This window comes from Crotalus tigris, unplaced genomic scaffold (genome assembly GCF_016545835.1).
Source record: "Crotalus tigris isolate CLP2741 ecotype Arizona unplaced genomic scaffold, ASM1654583v1 scf7180000024119.3904262, whole genome shotgun sequence".
NCBI lineage: Eukaryota > Metazoa > Chordata > Lepidosauria > Squamata > Viperidae > Crotalus > Crotalus tigris.
Window position 1 is genome coordinate 1240644 of NW_024100396.1, and position 19189 is coordinate 1259832.

Below are 19189 nucleotides of genomic sequence, written 5' to 3' on the forward strand. Positions count from 1 at the left end.
CAACTTGATTTTCTACAGATTCTGATCAGATTGGAACCATTTTTCATCCTTGTTTGTTTTCTTTTTCTACCTTTTGCCCCCGTATTGAAGACGGTGGTCCCTTTGGGTTCAGATTTTGGAGGGTTCTTCTGATGAGAGAGGGAGAAAGTCCCAGGCCAGTGGTGGCGAACCTATGGCACAGGTGCCAGAGGCAGCACTCAGAGCCCTCTGTGGGCACGCGTGTCATCACCCCAGTCCTAGGTCTTCAGCTGGGTTTTATAAAACCTTTTCGTGTTAGGCCTCCACTGCCGTGTGCAAAAAAAAAAAAAAAGGTTCAATCAATCAGTCAATTTCAACCTCACAGGAAAAAAAAAAAGATCTTCCAAAGTTGGAATTGATTGATTGAACTTTTTAGTCCCACCCAGTCTGCCATTACCACTGCAGCCATGCCCACCTGATAGTCCACACCCAGCCAATGGGCCACACCCACCCGGCACCTGACAATGCATAAGTGGGTTTGGGTTGCAGTTTGGGCATTTGGTCTCTAAAGGGTTCTCCATCACTGTCCCAGGCCATTTTAATTCCTTTCCAACCTTCCATTGATAGGAACTGTGGGATAATCCGTGGATGTTCTAAACCAAATATGAAGTCTAAAACTCACCATTTATTTATTTATTTATTTATTTATTTATGAGACTTATATACTGCTTTAAGTGCAAGCACTCTCTAAGCGGTGTACACCAGTAAGCAATATATATATATATATATTTACATTGCCCCCAGCAATCTGGGTCCTCATTTTACCTACCCCAGAAGGATGGAAGGCTGAGTCAACCTTGAGCCGGTGAGATTTGAACCGCTGACCTGCTGAACACAGTCAGCTAAAGTGGCCTGCAGTACTGCACTCTAACTGCTGCGCCACCTCGGCTCTTATAAAATTATATATAAAATTCCCCAACCAGCACTTCACCTCCCAATGACCTTCACATAAGGTGACTTCCCCATCCTGAGGCCCATCACAAGACTCTCACTTGGCATGACCCACACCTGTCCCATCCCAAGACCCATCCCAAGGCTCTCACTTGACATGACCCACACCTGACCTCTCTAAGCAAAAGAACACAGACACTGACACCCCCTAAATTCTGCTGAAGATATTACCTAGCCTGGTAACAAACCAACCCACAAACTTGGCGAACAAGCCTCCCCCCTCATTCCGTAGCTTAATTGAAGAGTTGAGGTGGCGCAGCAGTTAGGGTGCAGTACTGCAGGCCACTTTAGCTGACTGTGTTCAGCAGGTCAGCGGTTCAAATCTCACCGGCTCAAGGTTGACTCAGACTTCCATCCTTCCGGGGTAGGTAAAATGAGGTCCCAGATTGTTGGGGGCAATGTAAATATATATATACATTGCTTACTGGTGTACACCACTTAGAGAGTGCTTGCACTTAAAGCAGTATATAAGTCTCATAAATAAATTGCCCCAAAACCATGTTTTTCCACCTTGGCGGCTCAATTCCCAGTGTTCCCCTGCCAACATGCATTTTAAAGAAAGCATTTTATGACCGTCTCTACTTACACCAGTCTTTTCAGACAGCACTGGGGGGACTTTAGAATAGTTGCTTCGATTTTGGCTGCTTCCCAATCTAGAGAATTGTATTGCAATCTGAAACACAATGCAATCAGTCGGCTTCCCTTGGCTACAGAATGAAGCCATTCTCTGAAAGTGCACAACCCAGAGGGATCAACAGCTTATCAAACAGGTTAAATATCAAGGTTAATGCTAACCAGTTCCGGCATGCTTGTACAGTTACAGCCACTGCCTTTAGCTATTCTGGTAGCTTAAAGGTCACATTTCTCTGGAAGACAAGTGTGATCAGGATTTAAAGGCCCAGAAAAGGGAACTTGTGTGATATTTAAAGATGCAACCCCATCACACACAACTTCTTGTCCTAACCAGTCCAGATGTGCTGGGAAGGCCCTAGATCAGTGGTTCTCAACCTGTGGGTCAGGACCCCATTTGGGGTCGAACGACCATTTCACGGGGTCGCCAAACAACGCAGTCCACCATTTTTTTCCCCTTTTCCTAAGCTGTGCTATTCCCTTTTATTCTATTGGCTTTCGAAAGCCAATAGGAATTGTCCAGGCTGTCTCTGCCCTGCTGAGCCTGCCAAAAGTCCCATTCTGCAAACGGTGCTGCACCAGTTGAGTAGTCCTCGACTTACGACCGGTTGAGTAATCCTCGACTTATGACCGGTTGAGGGTTGCGGCATTAAAAAGGTTGAGAACCACTGCCCTAGATTGAGGAGGACCATTGGCATCAATATGCATCACTCAGTTGCAATGGAAAGAATTTCTTTGACAAGGGAAAGAAAAAAAAAAAGCTTTAAACCAGCGATGTCCAACCTTGGCAATTTTAAGACTTTGTGGACTTCAACTCCCAGAATTCCCCAGCCGGTCACGGGGAATTGTGGGAATTGAAGTCCCCAAGTCTTAAAGTTGCCTAAGTTGGACACATCTGCTTTAAACAAGGGAAATGAAAGGGTTTAAATAAAGGAGGGGATTTTTCAAAATAACGAAAGACCAGAAGTGAAACTGAGGTGGAAACACAGGACCAAGCTGAGAAAATTAGTGTGAGGGGGCAGAGGAAACATGGTGGCAATCAACAACTTGATCATGGATGGCAGAAATCCAGAAGACACAGAAGCGACAGGCCAGAGCAGTACCCTTTGCAACTTTAAGATGTGCGAACTTCAACTCCTAAAATTCCTATTAAAATGAAATGCAGTAAGAATGTAAGAAAAAAGTAACAGCACCTTCCATTTTAAGTATTTGATTTCTGTAATGCCGTTTGGATAAGACGACTAAGGATAAAAAAATCTGTGGGGATGGGCTGACCTCTTGGATCAGGTTTGGATTTCTCAGGAAAGGGTTGGAGCCCCACTAAGGTGGAAGTATAGCATTGGGTGCCAATGGTGTTAAATCAAAAACTGTGGATAGGAACTGGGAAGAGTCCAGTAGCATTACCCGAATTCTGAATAACTTAATGAAGGGGCTACAAATAATCTTCTGCAAAGGTCATGCTGGCAACTCTGTTTTTATGAACAGGAAAGGTTCTAGAACAGTGGTGGCAAACCTATGGCACGGGTGCCAGAGGCGGCACTCGGAGCCCTTTCTGTGGGCACTCATGCTGTTGCCCCAGCCTTGCATCCCCCCACGGCCCTCTCCTCACCAGTAGCCCCCTCCCTGGAGGAGAGTCGCCCCCAGGCAACAGGGACAAGACTCTGCCCTCACACCCCATAGCGTGCAGATGATGCTGTGGAGTGTGGGCAGAGGCCATGGCTGCCATGGTGCTGCAGGGCTGCCTGGAGATCTGCTGCAGCAAGCCATAGAGGCGGTGCATGGCCCTGCAGGCAGGTGGGGCAGGGGGTGGGTGGGGGTGGAGCAGGCAGGGTGGGAGGCAGAGTGGGGGCGAGGTGGTGGTTTTTGGGCAACCGATCTCTCAAAGGTTCGCCATCACTGTTCTAGAATTAGCTCTAAAGCAATGATGGCGAACCTTTTAGAGACCGAGTGCCCAAACTGCAACCCAAAACCCACTTATGCATCATCAGGTGCCGGGTGGGCATGGCCCATTGGCTGTGCGTGGCTGCGGTGGTAACGGCAGACTGGGTGGGACTAAAAAGTTCAATCAATCAATTCCAACTTTGCAAGATCTTTTTTTTCCCGCGAGAAGTTGAAATTGACTGATTGATTGAACCTTTTTTTTTTTTTTTTGCACACGGCAGCACAGGCCTAAAGTGAAAAGGTTTTATAAAACCCAGCTGAAGGCCTAGGACTGGGGTGATGGCGCGCGTGCCCACAGAGAGGGCTCTGAGTGCTGCCTCTGGCACCCGTGCCATAGGTTTGCCACCACTGCTCTAAAGGTTTAAGCATGCCCATAAAACTATAATTTCCCAGGAATGGCATGGCATGGGAAAGACATAGGATTGAAAATAGTTCAAAAGCAATGCACCCTTACAATGGGGAATAGATCTGCCTTAGATACTGCGTCTCTTATTTATTTATTTATTTATTTATTTATTTATTTATTTGTTTATTTATTTATGAGACTTATATACCGCTTTAAGTGCAAGCACTCTCTAAGCGGTGTACACCAGTAAGCAATGTATATATATATTTACATTGCCCCCAACAATCTGGGTCCTCATTTTACCTACCCCGGAAGGATGGAAGGCTGAGTCAACCTTGAGCCGGTGAGATTTGAACCGCTGACCTGCTGAACACAGTCAGCTAAAGTGGCCTGAAGTCCTGCACTCTAACTGCTACGCCACCTCGGCTCTTCCAGAATCGAGAATAGGATATTGATTTCTTTCAGTCTCATCGTCCCTGTCTATTTAGGTCAAAGCCAACAAACTGTCAAACAGATACTCACTGCAAGGTTTTGCAGCAAAGGAGATGGTCTTGCAATTGCTTCAGTCCTCCGGTGCCCATATTGCAGTAACTTAAGTTGAGATTTGGGAGCAGCTGAGATTTTGAGCAACTCAGGACATATGCCAAAGCTGTGCAATCAGCTAGGTTCAATGTCGCTTTGCACAGGTCCACCTTGTCCATCGTGGAAATGACCTCCTGGGTCACATCATCCCGGTGCAGCTCTGCTAAGCAATGTATCAAGGACAGCAGCTTCTGACCTGATTCCCATGAAACCTTTTTTCCAAACCAGTTTGCCAAAAGCATGATTGGTTCTCCTTCCCAGCTACTCCCAAGCAGCCCTTCCAGCTTGCCTTCCAGTCTAGAGGTCCACAGTCCCATGAAAAACCTGGAAAACATTTGCAGTTTGTCCCACTGTGGGTGTCTATTCAGAGATTGCCAGGTAGATTGCCAGGGCCTTTTCTGTGGTGGCTCCGACCTGATGGAATCAACTTCCCCCCGAGGTTCGAACTACTCCCACCCTGCCGGCCTTTAAGAAGGCCATTAAAACCCTCCTGTTCCGGCAGGCCTGGGGCTGATGTCCCCGGGGGGCCGGGATATGATCAGACTCGCGGTATGACTGCTTTATTTTATTGTTTTATCATTGTTTTAACTTTGTACGCCGCCCTGAGTCCTTTGGGATTGGGCGGCATATAAATACTATAATAAATAAAATAATAAATAAATAAATAGAACTGTAAAATCCACCAGCAGATTCCTCTGAGTCTTGAGTTTCTGGAGTTTTTCCATTCCACCAGAGATCCAGGCAATCAGTTAATTCGCCAGCGTTAAAGCCCAAGTTAACCACAGAGTATAATGCAGCCAAAAATTCCTGTATGGTCAAGTGGAAGAAACTGTAGATTCCATTGGTCTCCTTGAAGAAGATCTGATTCAGATAAACAGGTGGCAGGTTTTGTAGACCAAAACCAAACTCCTGTAGTTCATCTGCATAGAACACGGTCTGTCCCCTTAGCAGGCCAGCATAGGCCAACTGGCCAAGCTGCAGCAGCACATCTTTGCCCCTCCTCAGATCCCATTGCATTGCTTCCTCTGGTTGAGAAGGAGGCTTGTGAAACTTCAAGATGGTGCACACATAAAGCAGATAGAGTTCAGTGACGGTGCAGGGTGGGGAGGCTCGGATCGCCCCCTCATCTGGAAAGTACTGGCCCAGAGCTGTACAGAGAATAAAGCAGTAAAGAGGAATGAAGGTAAAGTTAGCTAAGGCATGGTGAGTTGAAAGGTAATTCATCACTTCCATGCCATGACTGGAGCTCTGGAAGGACTGGGAGATATAGTCCTTCACCTGTGCCTCTTGTAAACCAAGGATAAAAACATGACGGTTAAAAAGTTCTGGTGGGAGAGGAACAGAAGACCTGGATGTGACCAAAATAGTGGACTCAGGAAGCAAGGTGCCATAGAGGAGACCGTACACCAGATCTTTCACGTGGCCTGACTCATCTGGCCAGAGGCAAGGATGTTTGCTGTCCAGGGGATGCCTGAACTCACCCAGTCCATCCAAAATCAGGAGCAGCTCCGTCGGTCGCTCCAGCAATGCAGGAAGAACTCTGCTCAGATGTGTGAACTTAATGCAAATTAACTCTTCCAAACTCTGGCTTGTGGTGATGAGACTAAGCTCCTGGAAGGAAAAATCCAGGACGCAAAGAAAGCCTTGGAAGGCTCTGCCTAGTGCCCAATAATGGAGGACCTTCTGGACAAGGACAGTCTTGCCGATACCAGCAAGGCCACTCAGCATCACCCGGTTAGGTGAGGAGCTGTCCTGGGGGAAAGGAGAGAAAAGATGACACAGGTCCAGATGGGATGAGGCGTGGTAGGAACGAAGCCATGTCTGATGAGAGGCCAACTGCAAGTAATCATGGCTGGTGGGGCTGGAATAGGGCCTGTTGAGTAGTAGGAGGTTGGGGTAGTAGACTTCAGGACATTTGCATGGCTCAGTGTCTTCCATATCGGTGCACAGCTTCTCACTTTGGGTCAGCAACAAGCGATGGTGGTTTTGCAGGGCAGCTGGGAAAGCAAAAGCAGAGGTACATTTGAGGATGATTCTGATGAAATCCACAGCACTGAATGTTATGGATTATCTTTCTCCACAAAACCTTCCTTTGCCCTTCAGCTATTTGGTTCTTTTGGATAATCTGCTTTTTTTATTCCTTTGCTGGGTGATCTTCTCCAAAGTTGGACAACAACCAGTTCTGACCTTGCCTCCTCCTCCTCCTCCTCCTCCTCCTCCTCCTCCTCCTCCTCCTCCTCCTCCTCCTCCAGCTTAGTTGGATCACTGGATTTTATCCTGGATCTTAAATTAAGAAGGAACTAAAACTAGCATCCCTCCTGAGTCTTAGCAGCATGCTCTCACCAACAAGCACAAGGGCTGTCAAGAAGGCAGCTGGCAGGAGAACACAGAGGTAAGTAACCTGCGCCTGCTGCTGAAAACTAGGAGCTCTCCACTCAACCTGGGCTTGGTGAGCCTCAAAGAAGAGAAGAAGATTTAGGCAACTGGTTTGCAAGAATCTCACACCAGACCTGCTAATAACATCATCTCTGTTTGTGTGTTTTTTTACTATCTCTTTGATATATTTACCTTTGAGTTGCCGGTTCAAGCCCCTCCGGAAAGTTGAGCTGTTGTTCTTTTGCATATCTGCTGGGACAGGAGAAAATCATGTTGGAATTGGCCTCTCCTTCTCTGTTGACCTCCAAGGAGTGACAGGTTTTCTCTGCTGGGCCACCCTTTCCACCTGCAGAACGGACAGTGCCAAGACCTGGCCTTCTTGGGTAGCTAGTAAAGCCTCAAGAGTCTCACAGAATTCATCCTTTTCTTTAGGTTTATTTTTATAGTTTTTGCCTTGTCCTGGATAAGCATTCTACAATGCTTCTAGTGGATCTTATCTGATCTTAGTTGGTCAAACTTTTAACACATCTTGTTCCTTTAGGTCCATACATTTTCTACAATGAATCTCTTTTACCTAGTTGGTGTTCTTGCTTGAAACAAACAGCTATGTCTCTGTCTCTATCTCAATGGCGTGCTTCATTATGTCAGGTGCAAATAATCAGGAAGAGGAATTGAGTTGAAGGCACTAAGAGTTTATTCTTGCCACCAATATACAAAAATCTGAGCAACTAACAGTCCAGGCTAAATTGGCACTAAATAAGGGTCAACAGAATTCAGGCGGGGGGGGGGGGGAAGGGGGCAGGGTGCTAGATTTGATTCTCTTGTGGTTGCGCAATGACTCCAAATTAATGACTTATTTAACCCCCTCCCTCTAGCTCAGCCTGCCCATCTCCTACAGATTGTTTGTTTAACCACAGTTTATTGAATAAGCTGCATTAGCTGCAGTTCGCAATTACAGTAGGCACTAATCCATGGATTAACAGAAGGACTATCCAACTTGGATTGCAGCAACCCAGATGGCTATATGGTCCCAAAGAGAACATTCTAATTCTAATAATAATAATAATAGTAAAGTTGGAAGGGACCTTGGAGGTCATCTAGTCCAACCCCCTGCTTAGGCAGGAAACCCTATACCATTTCAAACAAATGGCTGTCCAGTCTCTTCTTGAAAACTTCCGGTGTTGGAGCATTCACAGCTTCTGGAGGCAGGTTGTTCCACTGGTTAATTGTTCTAACTGTCAGGAAGTTTCTCCTTAGTTCTAGGTTGCTTCTCTCCTTGATGAGTTTCCATCCGTGGCTCCTTGTCCTGCCTTCAGACGCCTTAGAGGATAGCTTGACTCCCTCTTCTTTGTGGCAGCCCCTGAGATATTGGAACACTGCTATCATGTCCACCCTCGTCCTTCTCTTCGTTAAACTAGACATACCCAATTCCAGCAACCGTTCCTTATATACTTTAGCCTCCAGTCCCCTAATTATCTTTGTTGCTCTTCTCTGTACTCTTTCTAGAGTCTCAACATCTTTTTTACATCGTGACCAAAACTGGATGCAGTATTCCAAGTGTGGCCTTACCAAGGCATTGTAAAGTGGTATTAACACTTCACGTGATCTTGATTCTATCCCTCTGTTAATGCAGCCCAGCACTGTGTTGGCTTTTTTGGCAGCTGCAGCAAACTGCTGGCTCATATTTAACTGATTGTCCACTAAGACTCTGAGATCCCTCTCACAGTTACTACTATTGAGCAAGGTACCCCTATACTATACTTGTACATTTGGTTTTTCTTGCCTAAATGTAGAACCTTACTTTTTTCACCATTGAATTTCATTTTGTTAGATACCGCCCAGTGTTCAAGTCTGTCCAGGTCTTCCTGTATCTTAAGCCTGTCTTCTGGAGTGTTGGCTATTCCTGCCAGCTTAGTGTCATCTGCAAATTTGATGAGTTCCCCATCTATTCCCTCGTCCAAATCATTGATGAAGGTGTTGAAGAGCACTGGGCCCAGAATAGGGCCCTGGGGCACCCCACTACACACTTGTAGATGCGGTTCCATTGAGGACCACACGCTGAGTATGGCCGGTCAGCCAGCTACGGATGCATCTGGTGGTGATGCTGTCTACCCCACATTTTTCTATCTTGTCAAGAAAAATGTGGGGTAGACAGCATCACCACCAGATGGATCTAACTCATTGTGGCTCTGTAGCCATCTGGAGTTTTGGCATCTCAGATCTCGGTTTGCATAATTCAGTAAGCCGGAAACAAGCAAACTGACATAACTAGCTTAATGCAGTATTTCTCTTCAGGAGCTTGAAGTTGTAAGGATTTCAACTTGGAATTCTAGGAGGGGAAATCCACATGTCTTCAAATTGCTGAGGTTGAGAAATACTAGCTTAATGTGATGTGGGAACTCAGGTATCAATTGAGTGCCCTAAAGCATTGACCAAAGCTCTACCCATTTAAAGAAATTGGGTCAACTAGCCTCAGTTTTAATTGTAAGCAGTTTAAAAAGACCATCCCAGCAAGAATAAATATGATACACAAATCAAAACATCTCATAGGGTGGTGTGGGAACATAACTTGCCTGCAGATATCCGTGGGAATTTATATTTTTGGGGTTGCCAAAATGTCAGCAAATTCCTTCTGGAAGGTGAAGGATCTAGAAAGAACAGAGAAAATTTAGAAGCTACATAAAGTCTAACCCTTGACTTAAAACCATGCCTTTTATTGGGTTAATTTTCTTCTCTCATTAACATGCACTGGTAACCATTTTTGTCTTGTGACTTATACATTTTCTAATCCTTGGAACACAGCCGAAGCATCTTAAAATCACATTTAGCTGTCCAGGTATACAATAATGTTTTACCTCTTTTCTCAACCTCAGTTTTAGTGTGGAGATGTCAGCCTTTCAAGGTAGACTAGACCTGGAAACCAAACCCAAACTAATTTTATTGTAAAGATATAGTAACAGAATCTTAAGAGGTGGTTTGGGAGATGAACAGTGACTGACTTGCCAATCTCTAGAGCAGGGGTCTTCAAACTTGGCAACTTTAAGACTTGTGGACTTAAAGGCTGAGGGCTGGCTGAGGAATTCTGGGAGTTGAAGTCCACAAGTCTTAAAGTTGCCAAATTTGAAGACCCCTGCTCTAGACAAGGAGTGTCAAACTGCCGGCCTGTGTGCCGGATGCATCATCCAGAAGTTGTGCCCACCCCATTGCCGGCAATGGCAAAACCGTCCCGATAAGTTGTGCGATGTCACATGACATCGCGAGTTTGACATGTCTGCTCTAGACAAAGAGCCTTTGAAGAACAAGCATGTATTATACTCAGGCCTTATGTCCTATTTAGTTGATATCAATTGAACCATGTTTATACCTGGTGGAATTATAAAAAGTTCCATTTTGCTCCGCTGGAGCACAGTCTCTTGCAGCCAGTGCTGAAGACCAGGGCTGTAGATCTCTTGAAGTTCCTTCAGCTTCTCCAGAAATATTTGGCTTTCTGCTGGCTTGTGGCTGACCCTCTCCAGAATGGAAATGACCTGGTTCTTCTTGGGTCTGACCTCCAGCAAGGAGAAATACTCGGACTGAGTGATGAGGCCCGAGCCATAAAGCCAGTGAAGCAGAGGAGCTGGACATGGTTCAACCCAATGCACCAGCTGATCCCGATAGCCCTGGATTAGATGCAAACAATGTGCAAAATCAGCCATGTGCAGAGCTGGAAAGAGGAGGAAAGGATGTCAGAGCTTTTGTAGGAACCAATAAAGGAGAATATTTGTAGCTCAGGGTTGACATGAATGTTGCTTGGTGCTCTCTGAGTTTGTTTGCTGATACATAATATGCAAAATTAGACAACCAACATGCCAAAACAAAGAGATGATCAACAAACCAAAAAGGGAATAAAGAGACCAAAACATCTCCCCACCAGCAATCAGCACCCATATGAGCATAGATTAACTCCAAGATTAATGTCAGACCAACAATCAAGTAAACAATATCCCAATCAAGGAACTGCCAAAGAAGGAACAGTAAACAGCCCACCCAAAAACCTCTAAGGCAGCGGCCCTCAATGTTTCGGGCACCAGGGACCGGTTCTGTGGAGAGAGTTTTTTCCAGGGACTGGAGGGGGCGTGATTTCACATGCTGCCTGCATCCCACGGATGGTAGTTTGCTTGTTTGTGAGGCCCGGTTTCTGGCAAGCCATGGCCTGGTGCAGGACCAAGGTTGGGGACCCCTGCTCTAAGACCATCCCCCACCAACACCGATAGGGCAAGCCACTAGGATAGGGGTAGGCAACCTTGGCTCTTTTAGGACTCGTGGACTTCAATTCCCAGAATTCCTGAGCCAGCATGGGGGAACTATGGCCCCTTCATGACTCATGGACTTCAACTCCCAGAATTCCTGAGCCAGCATGGCTCAGCATGCAAACCTCTCCCTTTCCCCTCAGCATGGCTGGCTCAGGAATTCTGGGAGTTGAAGTCCACGAGTCATAAAAGAGCCAAGGTGGCCTACCCCTGGTCTAGGATATAAACTGAGAGCAAATCCCACTCCTTATGAGCATGGAGGATGTTACCTAGTTTGGGTCATGACACATCTGCAAGAAAACAGCCAAGCTCAGAGAGCACCAAGGACCCTTCTGTAGGAAGGAATGAAGCAATTCCTTAGCCTCGTGCATAGAAGAGATTCCACCTGCTCTGGTTCCCTCTTTGGGGTGATCACACGGATGTATAACTTTCATTCAGGAGATTAGATGCTATCTAGATCAGACATGTCAAACACAAGGCCAAGGGGGCTGGATACGGCCCATGAAGTGGTTTCATGTGGCCCGCGAAGACATCCTAGAAACAGTGAGGGAATGGCCCCCGCTGCCTTGGCCCTGGCCCAGGCCAGCCGGAAGCCAATGTACAATTTTGTGGTGGCCATCCATGCTGAAATGCATTCAGTCTTAGCTCCACAAGGCCGTCCAGAAACAGCGAGGAACCAGCCCCTGCTGTGACGGCCCCGCCCCCTGGGTGCATGCTGGGGAGGTGTCACCTTTTGTGAGGAATGAAGAAATGGACTATGCCTTGGCGCTTGCCCCGGTCCCACCCCCTTCTGCCAGAGACCCTCAGATTTGTCCCACTCCTGCCCAGGCCCCCACAGGCACCCTTGACGCGAACGATGTAGAGCTGGCCATGTCCCCCCAGTAGGACACACCCACTCCATCCACGCCCAGCCAGTAGGCCACACCCACCCTGGCTACACACATCCTGCCCCACCGAGGGCAACCACAATGCTGATGCAGCCCTCAATGAAATTGAGTTTGACACCCCTGATCTAGATTCCCCAAAATTGTTCTGGAACCGGGATTTTCCGCATCACAATTTAACTGGTTGTGCTGGTAGAGAAAAGGAGGAAAACGTTACATAGAGAATGCAGGAAGGACAACATGGAGATGGTCACAACTGCGCTTTTTGGCTTCTCAGCTTCTTCAGGGCTGTGTAGCTTTTCATCTCCTAGGTGAGAAAGAACCATATCCTCCCAAGCAGGTTCAAAGGCTTTTGACTATTTGGTCAACTTATTGTTCAACTTTTATTGGTTTTACTCCTAACAGAATGGCTCACTATCCTTTCTCAATGAAAAAGGCTTACCAGTAGCGGACCTGAGAAGAAATGGACCTTGTAATCCTGACCTTTCTCCAAGGAAACAGAAGGGAGGAGCTGATAACAGAAGCTAAGAAGGTGAACCTGCATTATTTCAGAGAAATAATAAGACGGTAACTACCCAGTGTGGTTACAGAGTTCAAGTGAGAAGGCAAGAAAAACCAAATGTACAGGTATAATATAAGGGGTACCTTGCTCAATAGTAGCAACTGTGAGAGGGATCTTGGAGTCCTAGTGGACAATCACTTAAATATGAGCCAGCAGTGTGCTGCAGCTGCCAAAAAAGCCAACTCAGTGCTGGGCTGCATTAACAGAGAGATAGAATCAAGATCACTTGAAGTATTAATACCACTTTAAAATGCCTTGGTAAGGCCACACTTGGAATATGGCATCCAGTTTTGGTCACCACGATATAAAAAAGATGTTGAGACTCTAGAAAGAGTGCAGAGAAGAGCAACAAAGATGATCAGGGGACTGGAGGCTAAAACATATAAGGAAATGCTGCTGGAATTGGGTATGTCTAGTTTAATGAAGAGAAGGACGAGGGGGGACATGATAGCAGTGTTCCAATATCTCAGGGGCTGCCACAAAGAAGAGGGAGTCAAGCTATTTTCTAAAGCGCCTGAAGGCAGGACAAGAAGCAACGGATGGAAACTCATCAGGGAGAGAACCAACCTAGAACTAAGGAGAAACTTCCTGACAGTTAGAACAATTAACCAGTGGAACAACCTGCCTCCAGAAGCTGTGAATGCTCCAACACTGGAAGTTTTTAAGAAGAGACTGGACAGCCATTTGTCTGAAATGGTATAGGGTTTCCTGTCTGAGCAGGGGGTTAGACTAGATGACCTCCAAGGTCCCTTCCAACTTTATTATTATTATTATTAGAAATATCTTTTTCTTCTCCAGGCACTGCCATCTTCAGTCCTGTTCTAAGTTCAGGACAGTGACCCAGCCAGGAAGCTTTAGAATTGAGTTCAGAGGGGCCAACTATGAGGTTGTGTGCATACACAACATTGCATTTTATAAATCGGTTTCAAAGAATCGGGCTGTGTGTCTTCCAACAATTATTTGGAAGGAGCATTTAGGAGCAGGGGTGTAAGACAGCAGCTTTCTGCTAACCGGCTCCTGTTTAAAGGTGCAAGATGATAGAATCCTAAAATAGTTTTGACATGTTCTGATCTCCCTGACCTAATCCACTCCCTTCCGGATCCTTTTAGTAGCTATATGAGGCTGGCATCGTTCTTTCTGTCTTTGAAAGTATAAAACATCACTTTTGTACAAGCATCTGTTAAGCAGCCATTCCAGGGCACAGAGGCTCTGGTAGAAAGAGACAGTGACCCTGTTTTAGCACAAAACTCAATTAAATATAGAGTGGTGTGGGGGAAGGAGGTTGGCATCTGTGGTGCCTCCGGCTCAAAATCTGTGCTCATTTTGGAAACTCGTTGGATGACCTTGAGTGGCTTGTATCTTTTTGGCTTAACTATTTCAGGAAGTGGGAGTTATTGGATAAACAACCTAACAATTACAAAGCACTTATGAACCAATGAAGATGAGCAATAATCACAAATAGCTGCTTGACCAACACCACAAACCTTAATTGCTCACACAAACTAAAAGTGCATTTTTCTACAGCCTGATAAAGACCATGTTTTCTCTTTTGTTCTTGAACTTTCAGACTAAGACAGTGAGTTTAAGTTATGAGAGTCAGAAGATCTAAAGCCAGCAAACAGCCATGGCCACTAATTTCATTAAGGGCCATTTGGTTGCGCCTAAGAAGGATAACTGCATTCTTTCCTAGAGCAGAGCTGTCTCTCCCATTCTTTTCAATATTTTGTGGGAAAAGAAATAAGAAGTGAAGATTTGGATTTATAGCACTTTATTCTTGTGGCAAAAGACTGTCATTTTTCCATGATGCAAAACTTTGTTTAGAACTACATCAGCCGATCAACAAAATGCCAGGGGCACACAAATTCTACCATTTCTGGGCTGCCAAAATCCAGTCATCATTGTAAAGAGGTAGAAAAATATTTTACTTCCTTCCTGCTATTTACTAGTTGTTTAGATTGTTGCAGACCAGAGATATTAGTCCTAGACACACCCCGAAATAAATGGGACCAGGAGAAAGAAATATTTAAGATCAGAACACAACCTGCCCAAGGCTCCATTTCCTGGAGAAAATGTGACGTGTCAACTAATGAATAAGAAAATTCATGGCAACTTCTGGAAGAAAGGCTGAACAATACATTCAAGGTGTTCAAGAGTACTTTCTAATCCTCAGAATTTAGTTTATGCCCTTCCAGAAGCTGTGTTCTCCAGAGGATGTGGGTGCTGTAACACTGGAGGATTTTAAGAAGAGATAGGACAACCATTTGTCTGAAATAGTATAGGATTCCTTACCTGAGTAAAGGGTTGGACTAGAACTCCAAGGTCTCTTCCAACTCTATTATTCGGCCTTAAGGAACAGGTAGGTGGTCAAATGAGGAGATATAAGGAGGGAATAGCATTAAATATTTGATTTTAATACTATAATATGAACAACAGCTCTTCCTAATTAGCTTATCTGGTGTGTCCCCCCCCCCCCGACTTCCCTTTCCACCTACCTTACAATCCGGAAAGTTTGTGGTCCTTGCTCTCCATTACACTTAACATAGAATCCAGAAAGCTTCTGAGTGTTGCACAGGTGATTACTTTGCACCTACCTTGTACAAAGCTATAGAAGTGCCCAGGGTGTGGCTCAAACGAACCATTTGTAGCCAGGAACAGACAAAGCATACCTTCTTTGCAACTGTCTGTGGCAGAATCTGAAGAAATGCAACAGGACCAGCTTTTTCCAAACTTTACAGATTCCTGCCTAGGGCACTGATTCCTTTAGTGCTGTATGGGCTGAGCTCACACAGCACATTTAAGCTGGTTATGGAATCAGTCCACTTCCTAGATCTGCACTAATACGCTGAACTATAAACTAATGCCCATATCTGAGCTGCCAGCACTAAATAGAAACAATCCTTGGCTCTGTTTATTGAGAAAGGTATAATTTTATTAGACGTCAAGTGTGGTAAGGCCACACTTGGAATACTGCATCCAGTTTTGGTCACCACAATGTAAAAAAGATGTTGAGATTCTGGAAAGAGTACAGAGAAGAGCAATAAAGATGATTAAGGGACTGGAGGCTAAAATATATAAGGAACGGTTGCTGGAATTGGGTATCTCTAGTTTAATGAAGAGAAGGACGAGGGGGGACATGATAGCAGTGTTCCAATATCTCAGGGGCTGCCACAAAGAAGAGGGAATCAAGCTATTTTCTAAAGCACCTGAAGGCAGGACAAAAAGCAATGGATGGAAACTAACCAAGGAGAGAAGCAACCTAGAACTAAGGACTTCCTGACAGTTAGAACAATTAACCAGTGGAACAACCTGCCTCCAGAAGTGGTGAATGCTCCAACACTGGAAGTTTTTAAGAAGAGACTGGACAGCCATTTGTCTGAAATGGTATAGGGTTTCCTGCCTGAGCATTGGATTGGACTAGATGACCTCCAAGGTCCCTTCCAACTTTATTATTATTGTTGTTGTTGTTGTTGTTGTTGTTGTTAATCATTGCATAGTCAGTCAGATGTTCAGACTGGATTTGGCATTTTGTCTACCTATCGAGTCCTTCCCAAGGACCTGGGATAGGCAGATGTGGATGTTTGGTGTTACTACAGATATTGTCGCAGGATGAAAGCAGTTCCTAGTAAGGCCGCCATTATTATTATTATTATGGATCATCGCACAGTCAGCCAGATGTTCAGACTGGATTTGGCATTTTGTCTACCTATCAAGTTCTTACCCAGGACCTGGGATAGGCAGATGTGGATGTTTGATGGAATTACAGATATCGTCGCGGGATGGAAGCAGTTCCTAGTAAGGCCACCTTTTGCAATTGACTAATAGCAAATTTGTCAATGCCAATGGTGTTCAAGTTATGCTCCAGTTGTTTTGGGATTGTACCCAAGGTGCCTATTACTATTGATACTACCCTTGCTTGCTTTTGCCACAGTCTTTCTATTTCTATTTGTAGGTCTTTGTATTTTGTTATCTTCTCCAGTTCTTTCTCGTCTATTCTGCTGTCTCCAGACACTGCCACGTCCACTATCCAGACTTTTTTATCTTTCTTATCGACAGAGATGATGATGATGATGATGATTTGTATTGCAGTAATGCATAGCTAGAACTGAGAATTATGCGCCAAAATCCCTAAGTTCCACTTTTCCCTCCCTTCACTGCCTCCCATTGCTGACTCCCCACTCCCCTGTGTCCAATCAGGTTGAAGCAAAATATTTTCAGAATGGTTCCTTCAAGAATAGGTTGATATGCAGTTGTGTTCTTCTCCCACCTGGGTGACCTTGAAGCAGCATCTCGGGAAGATGCAGCAATTTAAACTTTTGCTTTCCCCCCTTCATGCATCCTCCCCCCTGCTCCCATCCACCCTCAAACGCGACCGCAAATGCAGCCGCAAGGGTTGCAACTGGAGGCTGTATTGGGGGCTTCAGGTCTTCCAGATACTGCATAGCTGAATGCAAATCTCAGTTGAGGGCCAGTGATGAGGAACGCTGAAATGAGAAATCCACCAATATCTAGAAATGTCACTCCTAATGTGTAAGAATCATTTGCTCCAATTCTGCATTCTGGAGCAATGTTGTCAGGTGTCAGCAATGTGGTGACATTCATTATATTAAAAGGGCCAGTTTGTGTAGTGAAACCAGAAACCCTGACTTCTTGTTTGTTTTTTTTTTTTTTAATTAAAAGTTTTATAAATTTTACAAAAAAGAAAAAAGAATACAAAACAAGAGACAACATATACAAAAAAAAAATAAAACTAAACAATACATATATTAAAAAAAAAAAAAAACCCACCCCTCCCAAACCCCCCCCTCCCTTCCCCCCCCCTGAGCTTCCCAGAGCAGAATATAGGCTTAAAAAGTAAAAATAAAAATTAAATTAAGAACTTTATATTTATATATATAAAAAGATTATCTATAATATATATAAAAATAAAACTTATGAAAAAACTATATAATATTTTTGTATACCCAATCTAAATTGTATAAATTTTAACCCTGACTTCTTGTCCTTCTTTAGGCATGAAAACCAAGTGGGTGATTTGGGGCTAATCACCAGGAGACTGTGAGTTCTAATCCCACCTTAGGCATGAAAGCCAGTTGGGTGACTTTGGATCAATCATTCTTTTTCAGCCCAACTCACCTCACAAAATTGTTTTTGCTATTGGGACTATGCGCATCACCTTGATTTGTACAAAATAAAAGTGCAGTGTAAATCTAATGGAGATAATCTTTGCTTAACAATGTTAATTGGGACTGGAAACTCTGTTGTTAAATGATGTGGTTGCCAGTCAAAAATTGACTGCAAATGTAAATGTGCCACCTAGCAATAGCAGTCCTGGTACCCAGTTGCTGTCATTAAGTGAGGACATGGTATGACCACAACTTGTGGCTTTCTGTTGACTTTCCTGTTGACTTTGCTTGTTGGAAACCAGCAAGGAAAGTCTCAAATTGTGATCACGCAACGGAGATGCTGTGATTATGATTAGCATAATTACCACTTGTGCTCCTGGGGAGGAAAGCTATGGCAAATCTAGACAGCATACTAAAAAGCAGAGACATCACCCTGCCAACAAAAGTGCGTATAGTCAAGGCCATGGTTTGCAATGTATGGCTGTGAAAGTTGTATCATAAAAAAGGCTGAGCGCCAAAGAATGGAGGCCTTTGAACTATGGTGCTGGAGAAGACTCCTACGAGTCCCCTGGACTGCAAGGCGATCAAACTGGTCAGTCCTAGAGGAGATCAACCCTGACTGCTCTTTAGAAGGCCAGATCCTGAAGTTGAAACTCAAGTTCTTTGGCCACCTAATGAGAAGGAAGGACTCACTGGAGAAGAGCCTAATGCTGGGGAAGATGGAGGGCAATAGAAGAATGGGACGACAGAGAAGGAGGTGGCTGGATGGAGTCACTGAAGCAGTAGGTGTGAATTTAAATGGACTCCAGAAGAGGGTAGAGGACAGGAAGGCCTGGAGGAACGTTGTCCATGCAGTCGCGATGGGTCGGACACGACTTCGCAACTAACAACAACAAAAGTTTGAATAGCCACTGAACAAGTGGTGTTTAAGCAAGGATTACCTGTAAATAAATCAATGTCTCTAGCACATTTCTTTAACAGTGTGATAATAAGAGAATAGATTTTGCTGAAGTTTAAGATTTGTAGCTATTCAGAAAAAAAAGAACGATCCCAGAACAGCCTCATTTGGGTGGGGCAAGATAACTTGGGTTAAAAATAATGATTTTACTTGTGTGTGGGGGGGTGAATTCAAATTTCTTCCACTGCCCCATGCTAAAGAAAGCCTCTAATAAAAGCACTCTCTCACACATTTCCTTTTCTGTTACACAAAAAGTAGAAACGGTAAATAAATGTATGTAACCAAATGACTACTTTGTGGGCGAGAAAGGAAGAAGAAAAAGAAAACGTTTCTGCTTTGCTAATTTTCTCTTTTTGTTCTCTTAGCTGTGGGGTGGACCACTTGCAAAGACATCTGTATATGTTGCTCACACAATTGTCCTATGTCCTACTTAGAACTCACAGATTGTGTCACATTTTCTGACTCTGTACAGTATGCTGAACTACCATGTAAACCCACAAACGAGCCAAGTTTAAGAAAAGCCAAACTT

At 44.7% G+C, this 19189-nt stretch overlaps 1 protein-coding gene across 1 annotated transcript; it reads right to left on the reverse strand.

Annotated features, from left to right (window-relative positions):
• Positions 1–2543: 2543 nt before the first annotated feature.
• On the reverse strand, positions 2544–7504 carry LOC120298715 (NACHT, LRR and PYD domains-containing protein 12-like). Its single transcript, XM_039322699.1, has 3 exons — positions 7037–7504; positions 5073–6465; positions 2544–2571 (listed from the first exon to the last, which is right to left on the reverse strand). The coding sequence occupies exons 1-3, from the start codon at positions 7089–7091 to the stop codon at positions 2544–2546; spliced, it is 1476 nt and encodes a 491-aa protein (XP_039178633.1). The 5' UTR covers positions 7092–7504.
• Positions 7505–19189: the final 11685 nt, after the last annotated feature.